Source organism: Staurois parvus, unplaced genomic scaffold (assembly GCF_062004578.1).
Source record: "Staurois parvus isolate SC_StPar_1 unplaced genomic scaffold, SC_StPar_1.0 ptg000001l, whole genome shotgun sequence".
NCBI classification, from domain to species: Eukaryota; Metazoa; Chordata; class Amphibia; order Anura; family Ranidae; genus Staurois; species Staurois parvus.
Genome location: NW_028317797.1, coordinates 4,690,599 through 4,704,276, shown reverse-complemented (window position 1 = coordinate 4,704,276; position 13,678 = coordinate 4,690,599). Strand labels below are relative to the sequence as shown.

Below are 13,678 nucleotides of genomic sequence, written 5' to 3'. Positions count from 1 at the left end.
AATGTAGTCATGAATAATAGTTACACATACATCCCTACGCTAAGCACTATTCCAAGAGCTGTCAATGGTTAGTCTGGCCGCCTTCTTCTTAGGAGGTCAAGGCTCAGGTAAGTTTTCTAGGCTAGTTTGGCCCACTTTACATTCCAGGACTCAAGACCATTTTGCCAGAATGAGAAACTTCAAGAGCAAACTGAAGAGTGTGCAAAGGCACCTTTCTGAAGAAAAAAGCCATGGTCCTTTTCGTTCCTTTCATCCCCTACAGGAGTTTTGTTGAGAGGACCCCCCCTCTAAGCTAGTGTGGAGGGGGGCCAGGGTGGCTGATTGGGCGTACAGATGGTAAAGCCCATTTTTGGGTTCCATGGTGCCTTTTATGGTAAAACTCGGTTACTTTAGGTGGTTGAGACATCGTCCTCTAGAATTGTTCTTCATCCTAACCAGAGTAACATTTTCTGCTCAAGAGGTGGACGTCCTCTTTCAGTACATCAATATTATACAACTGCAAAGGGCATTGATTCTAAGTTCTCCCTCACAGACTTTTTATTTTCTTTGGTGTCTGTACAAAGAAGACTGAAGACTCAACTGGTGTTGAGTTTAACCATTTGCCGCCCGCCCTATGGCCGAATGGCGGCCGGCAAATGTCATCAGCGTTCCGAGTGGACGCCATATGGCATCCTCCCGCACATGCGCAGATTGCGCTCCTGCTTGCTTATAGCAAAGTAATTCTTTGCTATAAGCAAATTGTGTAAAAAAAAAAAAAAAATACTGATCACTTCCCCAAAGTAGTACAATGTTACTATGGTAATATTGTACTACATTGGTCATAGTGAAATAAGAAAAAAAAATCTTAAAAAAAAAAAAAAGAATTTAATAAAAAATAATAAAAAAATAAAAAAAATATATATATTTTTTTTTTTCAATACTGTCACCAGTCAGTGTTCCTGATCACCGCTATGCCAGTTATATGATGACGCTGTACTGCACTGGTGACAATATGTAAAAAAAAAATAGTGAAACAAATTTTTTTAATTTTTTCATTTTCCGAAAAATTATGACAAAAAAATACAACTTCAAAAAACTCGCCATGCCTCTTATGAAGTATGTCAGACTGTCTACTTTGCAAAAAAGGGTCATTTGGGGGATATCTGTACTGTTCTGACAATCTTGGACCTCAGGAAATTAGATTGGCTGTCAGTACTTCAGGATTGATCAATATTCAGATCTATACCATAGTTTGTGAACTCTATAACTTTCCTACAAACTAAAAAATACATCCTAGTTTGGGTTATTTTCACCAAAGACATGTAGCAGAATGCATCTCGGCCTAAATTTATGAAGAACAATTATTTATTTGCAAACTTTTATAACAGAAACAAAGAAAAACGTGTCTTTTTTTTTTTAATTTTTGGTCTTTTTTTGTTAATTTAGCAGAAAATAAAAACCCCAGCGGTGATTAAATACCACCAAAAGGAAGCTCTAGTTGTGTGAAGAAAATGATAAAATTTTAGTTTAGGTACAATGTTGTATGACTGCGCAATTGTCATTCAAAGTGTGAGAGCGCTGAAACCTGAAAACTGGCCTGGGCAGGAAGGTGTAAAATTGCCCAGTATTGAATTGGTTAAAGAAACTGCATCTCAGTGGAGGATGGACAATTCCAGTTTGCATACCTTCCTTTTTGGCTTTTCACCTCACAGATGACCTTTACGGAGGTCCTAATCTGTGTAGCTGCTCTGAGGAAATAGGGTGCTTTACATCCATCATTACTTGGATGGTATTCTACTGTTGGCCCAGAGCCCAGATCACCTACTCATTTAAAAGGGTATTCATCCGGCCAGCCTGAGAATTTTGGCTGCTTAGGAGGTGTCAAAACAGTGGGAGCAGACCCATCTAGTCATCAATACAGAAGCCCAGTTTAATGCTCCAGCGAGTGCTTTTCTGCTCCTTCTCAGGATAGCCAAGCAGCAGGGAGCATCTTCGGAATGTGGTATCAGTCAGTTTTGTCAAGCTTCCCAATTCAGGTGTCTCCTGGAAACGATGATGTCTTGCATCCCTATGCTACCCTGGGCACACTGGATTCTCTTGACTTCCAAAGAATTTCCTTTTTGCAATGCAGAAGATGGTACTTCAGCTGATACAAAGTGCTTCTCCTCAAATGTGCAGGAGTCTCTGGTTATGGGTGTGACAGGGAAATCACTTGATTCCCTATGGTAGGTTCATTATCCTGCACCATTGCTACCTCCTATGCCTGTGCTACAGGGCAGATTGCCACTTGCAGTTATTATGTGCACTGTCACCTTGCATTCAGGCTTGACTGGTTATTCTGCGTGATGTCAACACAGCAGCAGTGTCATGTATTTAGAAATTAAGGAAACTCAATGGCAGGTTCCAATGGAAGTGGAACTATCATGTCCCTGACCAAATGTAATCTTTAGGGGCTGTGGGTGGTGTTCCTTCTGGGTACCCAGGATGCCAAAAGGGGCTGTGGCGCCAGGTATTTTTGGTTTCCAATTATTGGGTCTTTAATTGAAAAGTTTTTTCCTGTATCACTCAAGTATGGGACCTCTCTCAGTTGATCCTGTTTTAATCACCATTCTTTCACAAGGTGCCTCTCTTGCTACCCTCACCCATTGGTGGGGGAAGTGGTCGCTTAGTTTCCTAGCAAATGGCTTTCCTTTACTGCCTTTGGTCATGGAGTTCCAGGGAGAACTGTTGTCCGAGAGTATCACTATGATAACAAGCATGCCGATTGGCCTGCAGGTCTGGGTTTTACCCTTGCCATGGAACTGGAGTCTGGACCAAACTACCAATGTTTCCACGACACATAGCCCAGGATGGACTAGAAATTGAGAGGGAAAGACTGGAGGACTTGTACCATCCTCTGACAGTGGTAACTCCTGGCAAGGTTTCAGGGAGGATGTCAACAAATGCCATTTACTCTGAAGTCTAGAACAGGTTCACATTCTTCGCAGCTGAGCAGGATTTTGATTCTAGCAACCCAGGGGTCACCCAGTTGCTATAATTTCCTCACTCAGATCTGAAATTGGGGCTCAGCCTAGTCCTGTAAGGGCTCAAATTTCAGCTTTCATCAGAGAATGAGTGCATGAGCTGCCAGGGGAGCATTTCAAAAGGTTGGTCCTGAGACTTTGCCCTAAGGAGAAATAACGTTCCTCTGTGGGATTTTATTCGAGGACTGGATTTCCTTGCCAGGGCTCTGTTTGCACCAAGAGAGAGCAGTCCTCAGTGTTACTTCACTCGATGCCGTGTCCGTCGATAACTTCAGGGGGCATAGATTTGGATCTGCAAGCACTTCAGGCTACAGCGTCCTACATCGTACGTCTTTTGAACAAGTTGGGCCCCTCAAGCACCTTTGTCCCCAAGTGGCTTCAGTTTTCATCTTACAAATTGGTGATTCTATCCTTTCTGGCACATGCGGCACCTAACCTACCCAATCTGGATGTACCAGGTATCTAAGATGCCTACCTTCCAGCTTCTTCCTAGTTTAAATCCTCTGGGAGGCTGTGTTTCCATCAGGCAAACGCGGAGGAGGAAGCTGCAGCAAACCTTGCCATCTTGGAGTGTCAAGGTCATCCTGAAAACATAGTGCGACCAGGCAAGAGCCTCCAGAAGTGGTAGAGGCCCATTCAGCCAGGCCCATCTCTACATTCGGGGCAGCGCATGCAGTGTCTATGGAGACGTTTGCAAAGCAGCAGGCTTGTTGCCGCAATGCACCTGCCTCAGGCACTGCAGGGAAGATCCAGGGGCTTATACCTCAATGGACTTCAACAGAATGGTAGTCCAGGCTTCCATGTATACTGCCACACGGTTTAGCTCACTATTTATCACATATATGCTGCCATGTTGGCATCAGGAAAACAGAAAATTGTATCAAATACTTACCGTAATTTTCCTTTCCTGATGCCAATCCATGGCAACATACAAACCCTCCCTTGTTTGATTTTGATCTTTGTAGAAAGAATAGGAGAGGGTGCTCTCAGTCAGACTTCTATAGATTTACACAGGCCCTGTGGGAGGATATAGGGGCGGAGCAATATCATATGTATGCTGCCATGGATTGGCATCAGGAAAAGAAAATTCCGGTATTTGATAGTTTTCAGTACAGGTTCACTGGTGCCCTCAACATTCATGGCGCCTGCACGCTGTGCCAGCTCTTTCCTACGCTGGTAGCGTGATGAGGACAGCGCGTCCCTATGGGTGAGGCGACGTTTCGCTAAACGACAGGAGACCCCGCCCAGCTCCGCGTGACGACACCCAGGCTCCGCCCGTTCCCTCCCCGTCGTTCGCTGCTCGCTGTCCCCCTAGTACGAGGCTGCAGCGGGTCAGTGTTGGAGCGTTCTCCTTCCAGCCGGAGCCTGCACCCAGCGGACCAGCCAAAGCAGCTCAGCCCGAGTTCTCACTAGACCCACCGACCGCCGGACACCATGGTGAGCATGTCAGACACGGCCGCCGCCGCTGTGTCAGGGCCGCATTGCAGAGGCGGCTGAGGGGGGTGCCTGGGCTGTGCGTGCACCTGGCAGACTGGGCCCCGGGGAAGCCGCGGAAACCCTGCCCGTCTTTCCCACCTGAGAGCAGCCGGGGGCTGACGAACTACAACTCCCAGCATGCCACGCCAGCCTAGACCACAGCAGCTCGCTGTGTGTAGGCCTGGGGGAGGAGTGGGGCAGTTACCTATGGCAACCAATCCTCCTCCTCAGCAACCCCTCCCCCATGTCTGTGTACACTGCCCGGACATAGACTGGTACAGAGGAATAGAAGGGGGTCCTATGGAGGCCAATCCCCATACAGAATGGATGTAGTGTGCCTCTTATGACAGGGCTCTTCTATGGGATAGTGTCAGCTGGGATGGGATAGGAAGTGTATCATATATTGTATCTCCATGTTATTAGTACTGCTACCGGAGGATACAATGTCACTGTTACAGGAGCCAGGCTGGGCATGCTCAGTGGGGGGTATATACTATATATCTGTATTTCCAGACTGATGGGAGGAGTCCAGTATATACCATAAATCCATGTATATGAGGGGGGGTTATATACTATATATCTGTATTTATAGACTGATGGGAGGAGGGAGGAGTCCAGTATATACCATAAAGCCATGTATATGGGGGGGTTATATACTATTCATCTGTATTTATAGACTGATGGGAGGAGTCCAGTATATACCATAAATCCATGTATACGAGGGGGGGGGGTATATACTATACTTCTATATTTATAGACTGATGGGAGGAGGAAGGAGTCCAGTATATACTATAAATCCATATATACAAAGGGGGGGGGGTATATACTATACATCTGTATATATAGACTGATGGGAGGAGAGAGGAGTCCAGTATATACCATAAATCCATGTATATGAGGGGGGGTTATATACTATATATCTGTACTTATAGACTGATGGGAGGAGTCCAGTATATACCATAAATCCATGTATATGAGGGGGGGTTATATACTATATATCTGTATTTATAGACTGATGGGAGGAGGGAGGAGTCCAGTATATACCATAAAGCCATGTATATGGGGGGGTTATATACTATACATCTGTATTTATAGACTGATAGGAGGAGTCCAGTATATACCATAAATCCATGTATATGAGGGGGGGTATATACTATACTTCTATATTTATAGACTGATGGGAGGAGGGAGTCCAGTATATACTATAAATCCATATATACAAAGGGGGGGGTATATACTATACATCTGTATATATAGACTGATGGGAGGAGAGAGGAGTCCAGTATATACCATAAATCCATGTATATGAGGGGGGGTTATATACTATACATCTGTATTTATAGACTGATGGGAGGAGTCCAGTATATACTATAAATCCATATATGCGAAGGGGGGGGTTATATACTATACATCTGTATATTATATAGACTGATGGGAGGAGGGAGGAGTCCAGTATATGGGGGGGTTATATACTATACTTCTATATTTATAAACTAAAGGAAGGAGTCCAGTATATACCATAAATCCATATATGCGAAAGGGGGGGTTAAATACTATGCATCTGTATATATAGACTGATGGGAGGAGGGAGGAGTCCAGTATATACCATAAAGCCATGTATATGGGGGGGTTATATACTATACATCTGTATTTATAGACTGATGGGAGGAGTCCAGTATATACCATAAATCCATGTATACGAGGGGGGGTATATACTATACTTCTATATTTATAGACTGATGGGAGGAGGAAGGAGTCCAGTATATACTATAAATCCATATATACAAAGGGGGGGGGGGTATATACTATACATCTGTATATATAGACTGATGGGAGGAGAGAGGAGTCCAGTATATACCATAAACTCATATATATGAGGGGGGTTCCTATACATCTGTATTTATAGACCGATTGGATGAGACCAGTATATACCATAAATCCATGTATATGAGGGGGGGGGGGTTATATACCATACATCTGTGTTCATATGATGTGAGATGGGGGCTGGTATATACTGTAGACCTGTATACAAGGGGGGCCTGGTATACACCATAAATCTATATATGATGAGACTGATGTGAGGAAGGGGACCCAATTTATACTATAGATCTGTATTTATATGTGAGGAGGGCCCAGTATAAAATATAAATATACACTCTATATACTATATATGTAAATATGAGGAGAGGAGTCTGGTATATATCATACATCTGTGTTTATATATGAGGGGAGCCCAGTATATACTATAGATCTATATATGCAATGATGTGAAAAGAGGGAGCCCAGTATATACCATACATCTGTATTTATACAAGGGGGACCTGGTATACATCATAAATCTGTATTTATATATGATGAGATTGATGTGAGAAAGGGGGCCCAATACATACTATAGATCTGTATTTATATATGACGGGGGCTCAGTATAAAATATATATTTATATATAGACAATTGTGAGGAAAGGAGTCTGGTATATACCATACATTTGTATTTATATATGAGGGGAGCCCAGTATATATTATAGATCTGTATATATGATGATGTGAAAAGGGGTCACAGTCTATACTATAGATCTGCATTTATTTACAAATGGGCGTAGCATATACTAGAAATCTGAATTTATATGTGGTGAGACTGATATGAGACGTGCAGGGGCAGAATGTGATATAGATCTGTATTCATATAACAGACGTTGCCCGGTATATACTATAGTTCAGTATGTATATATGAGGGGGGACCAGCATATTCTATAGATCTGTATTTATACGTAAGGGTGGCTGGTGTATATACTATAGATCTCCTTTCATACATGAGAAGGGGCGCAGTGTATATACTATGGATCTATATTCATATGAAAAGTGGCTCAATGTATGTACTATAGATCTGTATTCATATACAAAAATGGGCTTGACATATACTATAGATCTCTATCTATATACAAGAAGAAGCTCAGTATACACGACAGATCTATACTGATATACAAGAAAGGGGTTGGTATATGCTAGGGATCCGTATTTATGTATGAGGGGGCTCAGTATATACTATAAATCTGTACATAAGAGGGGGGCTCGGTGCATACTATAGATCTGTATTTATATATTATGAGACAGATGTGAGAAGTGGGGCCCAGTATATTCTGTAAATCTATATACTATGAGGCCGATGTGAGACGTGGAGCCTTTTCCTTTATAGGGTTTTATTTACTGCAGGAATTGCTTTCCTGTTAATACTGATGTAAGGAATACAATGGATGTTACCTTAAGCAAGCAGTCTGTAGTTTCTGAGCCCACTGGGGGGTTTGGATTGCAGTTTCCTGGTGTATAGCATGGATCTGGACCGATATGACAAGTACGACATTTTCTCATCTTGAATAAAATATGAATTATCATTTACTGTAGGCAGTAGCTCCCTGTTAATACTGATGAAAATCTGCAAAATGGATGTGACCTGTAGGATTGAATCTGGAAGCCCTTTGGATTGCAGCTGCCTGGTGTATAGTATGAATCTGTATTTGTATACTAGGAGACCAATGTGAGAAGAAGCCTTTTCTTCTATACAAAACTCTCTTTTTGAATACAATAAGAATGCTACCATTTACTGTAGGCAGTAGCTCCCTGTTATATTACTGATGTAAATGAGTAACATTGGGTCTTGGCTGTCTAGAAATTGCAGCTTCTCAACCTATTGAACCCCTCGTGTTTTGTTCCTGTATTGTCTCATGTTCTGCCCCCCACTGTAATGTACAGCGCTGAGCAAACTTATATAAATACTGTATAATAATAATTTCGGATTGCTGGCGTATACTATTGATCTGTATTTATGTACTGGGAGACTAATATGAGAAATGCCGCCAATGGCATTTTTTTTTCTTTGTGAAATAAAAATGTTATCGGTTGCTATGGGCAACTTCTCCATTGGTCTTTTCTATGAAAATTGGAGGTGCAGGAAAGGGAAGCCTTTTGCACCCAGTCAGTCTGCCAGAAGCTGATCGGTGAACCCCAGTTGCTTGTTAATGGGTAGTTTTTGTAGATCGGTCTTCAGGAATTAGTTACAGGTGACAGCTTTGTTTTCCTTTGCTGTGTTTTTAACAAATCAGCCTGGTGTGTAGACTGGTGCAGTGTATGTGGAGAAGTTGGCTCAGCCCATGTCTCCCACTCACAGGCGGGGCGCTGGGTCATGTGGATGATGCTTTGCAGTAATCTACACCCTGTCAGTGTTGATGTTATTTGCTTCAGTATGCTACATAGAAACCCTCCTCTCCTTGATTGACATGGACTCTGGATGCACTCGCTGCCCAGGGTTATTGACATTTGGCTGGAGGGGGTATTTCCCCTCTTCTCAGGCTCCTTCTGTGTGAGCCAATATGCTGTCAAAGGATTTAAGCACGGACATGTTAACGGATTATGTAAAATTGAGCCTTATTGGCTGGTTCTGTAGCCTATATATGGGTCAGTTCTTTTGATGCAACCTGTGTGATGCATGTGAACATTTCAGATTAATATTTGATGTCCAGGGGTCGGAAATGGTCCTTTCCATGTTTAAGCATTAAACCTTCAAAGCAAATTATAATGAGAAAATTCTTTCTGTGGATGATTGTATGACAGATTCTTGTCTACGAACCCCCTTTCCCCCTTTCATCCTCGTCTGATATTTAGAGAGCGAACAAAAGGAATACCTCAATTGACATTTGACAGGGAGCAGGTTTCTCCTCTTGTCAAGCTTGCAGTGTGGTCTGTGTACTGCAAAAGGGTTAATCAGTAAAATGGCGCAGGATTTGTGCACAGAGGATACAGGAGAACACAGTAATGAGGCTTATTTGCTGATTAGTCCTGGTGTCCCTCCCATTCACCCGGGGGCTTTAATTATCACCATGCTTGAGTGACAGCCCCCCCCCCCTTCCTTCTTTGTGAATGCGCATAGAAACAGGACTGCAGTTTGTATGCTCAGGGATATCCTCTCTGATCTGTCACCTATTGATTGGGCTTTAATACCCTGTCACTTGGTGCAGACCCCCCCTCCCTCCTGGCAATGTAATGCTAGGAAATTGGGCTGTAGTCTGTATAAATCTAAATGCATATAGGCGGGGAGGATATTGAAGCTTCATATGTCTGGGAAAGGCTTTGCAAGAGCAGTGTTTCAACATGTTCATTCTGTCAGACTCCTCAGTGTGAATTGAATGTTTAAAAACGGAAATAGCTGATAAAGCACATCCAGAATTCAGATATGTGGTGATGATTGCCACTCTACATGTTGTAAATTACAGAAAATAAAGCTAGAGTGTACAGGCAGTCAGTATGCTGCTATAAATGAATATAAAACTGAATGATTAGAAATCGAATTAGATCTTTTAGTCAGTCATTCCTTTGCTAAGAAGTTTTTGATGCAGTATTGGTATGTGAAGGTCCAATACACAGTCAACTCATGAAACAGGCATATTAATGCACAGTTAACGCTGACAAAGCAATTGTGTAATGTAGCTGATTATATAATTACTATTGCTATTACAAAGTAGAGGTTTTGAGGCTTGACGAATTGAATGGATCCCTTAGCTTTGTTGCTACTTACATTACTAATTATTTACGCTTTAATTGGTGTGATGCAGATGTTGATCTTTATGTTTGGTCTTTATATTTGTTATATAGTTGGGCAGTATTTTTTTTTTCTGTAATGTGAAACATTTTTCTCTTTATTTCCAGTATTGATATGTTATCCTGGTTATCTACCATGCTTCACCACTTTAGATAAGAATTTCTTAATCCGATTTCAGACTTCCGCCTGCAAATTTTGCATTGATAATGTTTTTCAGTTTGACATCCTTTCTTTTTGTTAGGTCGTAGGTTTTTGAAATTTATACAGTTTGACTGTGGAGATGTTAAATTTATACTAAATATACAATGTTTAATTGCTATTTTATGTTTGTATAAAGATCATGCCACTTTGATATAAAAAAAGCATCTGAATAACTTATTTAAATCGGTAGTGAACTTGCTTCCTAAAAAGAAATAGTCCGATCTTCCTGCATTTTTAAGTTGTAATGTACTAGTAAGCATTGCATACTAGCACATTATGACAGACTTGCCTGCTGATGGAGACCTCCAGCTCAGCGCTGTCACTGCTCCCCTGGTGATTCCATCTTTGCCTGGTCTTCCTTCCGAGTTTCAGATCTTCGGCCGCTTGAATGGCTGGGCTTGCGACGACATCACTCCCGCACATGCGCACAGGAGTCACAGCAACACAGAACAGGTTGTAAATGCGGTCTGAGCTGCGCATGTGCAGGAAGGACATTTATGACAGTAGAGACCACTAGGGTCTCTCGGTTATAGGAATCCGGATTTTACATAGTTTACTACCACGTTAATTATTGCTGTTTAGTGGTCACATGATGTTTCCCAGGTCTTTCACATCCTTGGGGAAATATCAGCGGGGGGAGTTTCTAATACTCTACTGATGTACACTCTGAAGCAACAGAGTATGTTTGGACTATGAATCTGTGTCTGCACAATACTGATTGATCACTTGACAAAAGGAAAACAGAAGAGAGAAACAAAATAGTGTTACTAAACCCAGGACCCTGCATTCACTATATCTGGTCTCCCACAGTACACAGAACATGGAAATGCACTTACAGGTGAAACTCGAAAAATTAGAATATCGTGCAAAAGTTAATTTATTTCAGTAATGCTACTTAAAAGGTGAAACTAATATGTAAGACTCATTACATGCAAAGCAAGATAGTTCAAGCCATGATTTGTCATAATTGTGATGATTATGGCTTACAGCTCATGAAAACCCCAAATCCACAATCCCAGAAAATTAAAATATTACATGCAATCAATAAAACAAGGATTGTACATAGAACAATATCAGACCTCTGAAAAGTATAAGCATGCATATGTACTCAGTACTTGGTTTGGGCCCCTTTTGCAGCAATTACTGCCTCAATGCAGAGTGGCATGGAAGCTATCAGCCTGTGGCACTGCTGAGGTGTCATGGAAGACCAGGATGCTTCAATAGCGGCCTTCGGCTCTTCTGCATTGTTCGGTCTCATGTCTCTCATCTTTCTCTTGGCAATGCCCCATAGATTCTCTATGGGATTAAGGTCAGGCGAGTTTGCTGGCCAATCAAGCACAGTAATCCCACGGTCATTGAACCAGGTTTTGGTGCTTTTGGCAGTGTGGGCAGGTGCCAAGTCCTGCTGGAAAATGAAGTCAGCATCCCCATAAAGCTCATCTGCGGAAGAAAGCTTGAAGTGCTCCAAAATCTCATGGTAGACGGCTGCGTTGACCCTGGACGTAATGAAGCACAGTGGACCAACACCAGCAGATGACATGGCTCCCCAAATCAACACAGACTGTGGAAACTTCACACTGGACTTCAAGCATCTTGCAGTGTGTGCCTCTCCATTCTTCCTCCATACTCTGGGTCCTTGGGTTTCCAAATGAGATGCACAAATTGCTCTCATAAGAAAAGAGGACTTTGGACCATTGAGCAACAGACCAGGTCTGTTTTTCTTTAGCCCAGGTAAGACGCTTCTGACGTTTGTTGTTCAGGAACGGCTTGACGAGGAATAGGACATTTGAAGTCCATGTCCAGGAACCGTCTGTGCATGGTGGCTCTTGATGCACTGACTCCAGCCTCAGTCCACTCCTTGTGAAAGTCCCCAACACTTTTGAATGGCCTTTGCCCGACAATCCTCTCCAGGCTGCGGTCATCCCTGCTGCTTGTGCACCTTTTTCTTCCATACTTTTCCCTTCCACATAACTTTCTATTAATGTGCTTTGATACAGCACTTTGGGAACATCCAACTTCTTTTGCAATTACCTTTTTGAGGCTTTCCCTCCTTATGTAGGGTATCAATGATGGTTTTCTGCACAACTGTCAGGTTAGCAGTCTTTCCCATGATTGTGATTCCTACTGAACCAGACTGAGAGACCATTTAAAGGCTCAGGAACCCTTTGCAGGTGTTATGGCTTAATTAGCTGATTAGAGTGGGACACTTTGAGCCGAGAATATTGCACCTTTTCCCAATATTCTAATTTTCTGAGATTGTGGATTTGGGGTTTTCATGAACTGTAAGCCATAATCATCACAATTATGACAAATCACGGCTTGAACTATCTTGCTTTGCATTTAATGAGTCTATTTCACATATTAGTTTCACCTTTTAAGTTGCATTACTGAAATAAATGAACTTTCGCACGATATTCTAATTTTTCGAGTTTCACCTGTATATTGGTATATGTAAACTGCTAAATACCTTTTTCTCTTCAGCAGTATATAGCAGTCTTGTGACTTCAATTGTAATCTGGCTGAGCACTGGTTAAAGCTTGTAGGAAGAGTTTCCATTCTCCTTTGACTGTCCTATAACGCTGCATGACCCTTGACCCTCTGCCTGGACAGCGCTTATTGGCCGTGTGCTGATCACATGCACCCTTCCAAAAACAACCCCAAAAAAACTCTAGCAATACACACCAAAATGAGCATGTGCAGAGTGCTTCCTAGGGCTCTATACTATCAGCAGATGGACTGGGGACTGTTGAAGAAAGTGGGGGGGGATCAGAGAAGACCGGAACAAACAGCCATTTTACACAGGGCAGAGGATTAACAACATTGCTTCCACAGTAAGTTAAATAACAGGCTTTACTGCATATACAGACTGATTTAACTGTTGTGTGTTTAGTAAAACTTTAATAGCAACAGTGTTTTAACCACTAGACATGCAGAAGGTTTTATCTCTCTCGTGACCAGTTACGTTTTTTTGCTATTCAGCACTGTACTGCTTTTACTACATTCACACGGTCATGCAACACTGTACTCAAATGTGTATAATATTTTCACACAAATAGAGCTTTCTTTTAGTGGTATTTGATCACCACTTTTTTTCTCTGTATTAGGCTACGTTCACACTAGCGTTGTGTGCAGGTGGCAGAGGGGCAAAACGCTTCCCAAACGCCACTGACAATTCTGCACATTGCAGCACATGGTGCTGTTCTAACGGGAGTGTTAGCGTCGCATCATGGCAAAACGGACGCCTCTGGTTGTGTCAGGAGGCGTTGAAGCCTCCTATTCTAGCCTATGCTGCTGCTCTGCAAACGCCCGGCCGGCGTTTGCGGCGCGGTTGTGGGGTATTTGCGGTGTGTTAACACCATTTTAAACTTTGTTATAGGCGTTTGCGGAGCATTTTTAACGCTCGACAAAC

The 13,678-nt window shown here is 42.4% G+C and overlaps 1 protein-coding gene across 1 annotated transcript in view; it reads left to right on the top strand.

The window, feature by feature from the left end:
• The first annotated feature begins 4,260 nt into the window (after positions 1–4,260).
• PPP3R1 (protein phosphatase 3 regulatory subunit B, alpha) overlaps positions 4,261–13,678 on the top strand; it is a 110,249-nt gene continuing 100,831 nt past the window's right edge. Inside the window, exon 1 of the mRNA XM_089681742.1 lies at positions 4,261–4,439. Within this exon, the coding sequence (XP_089537868.1) occupies positions 4,437–4,439 (3 nt within the window). The 5' untranslated portion in view covers positions 4,261–4,436. The remainder of the gene's footprint in view (positions 4,440–13,678) is intronic.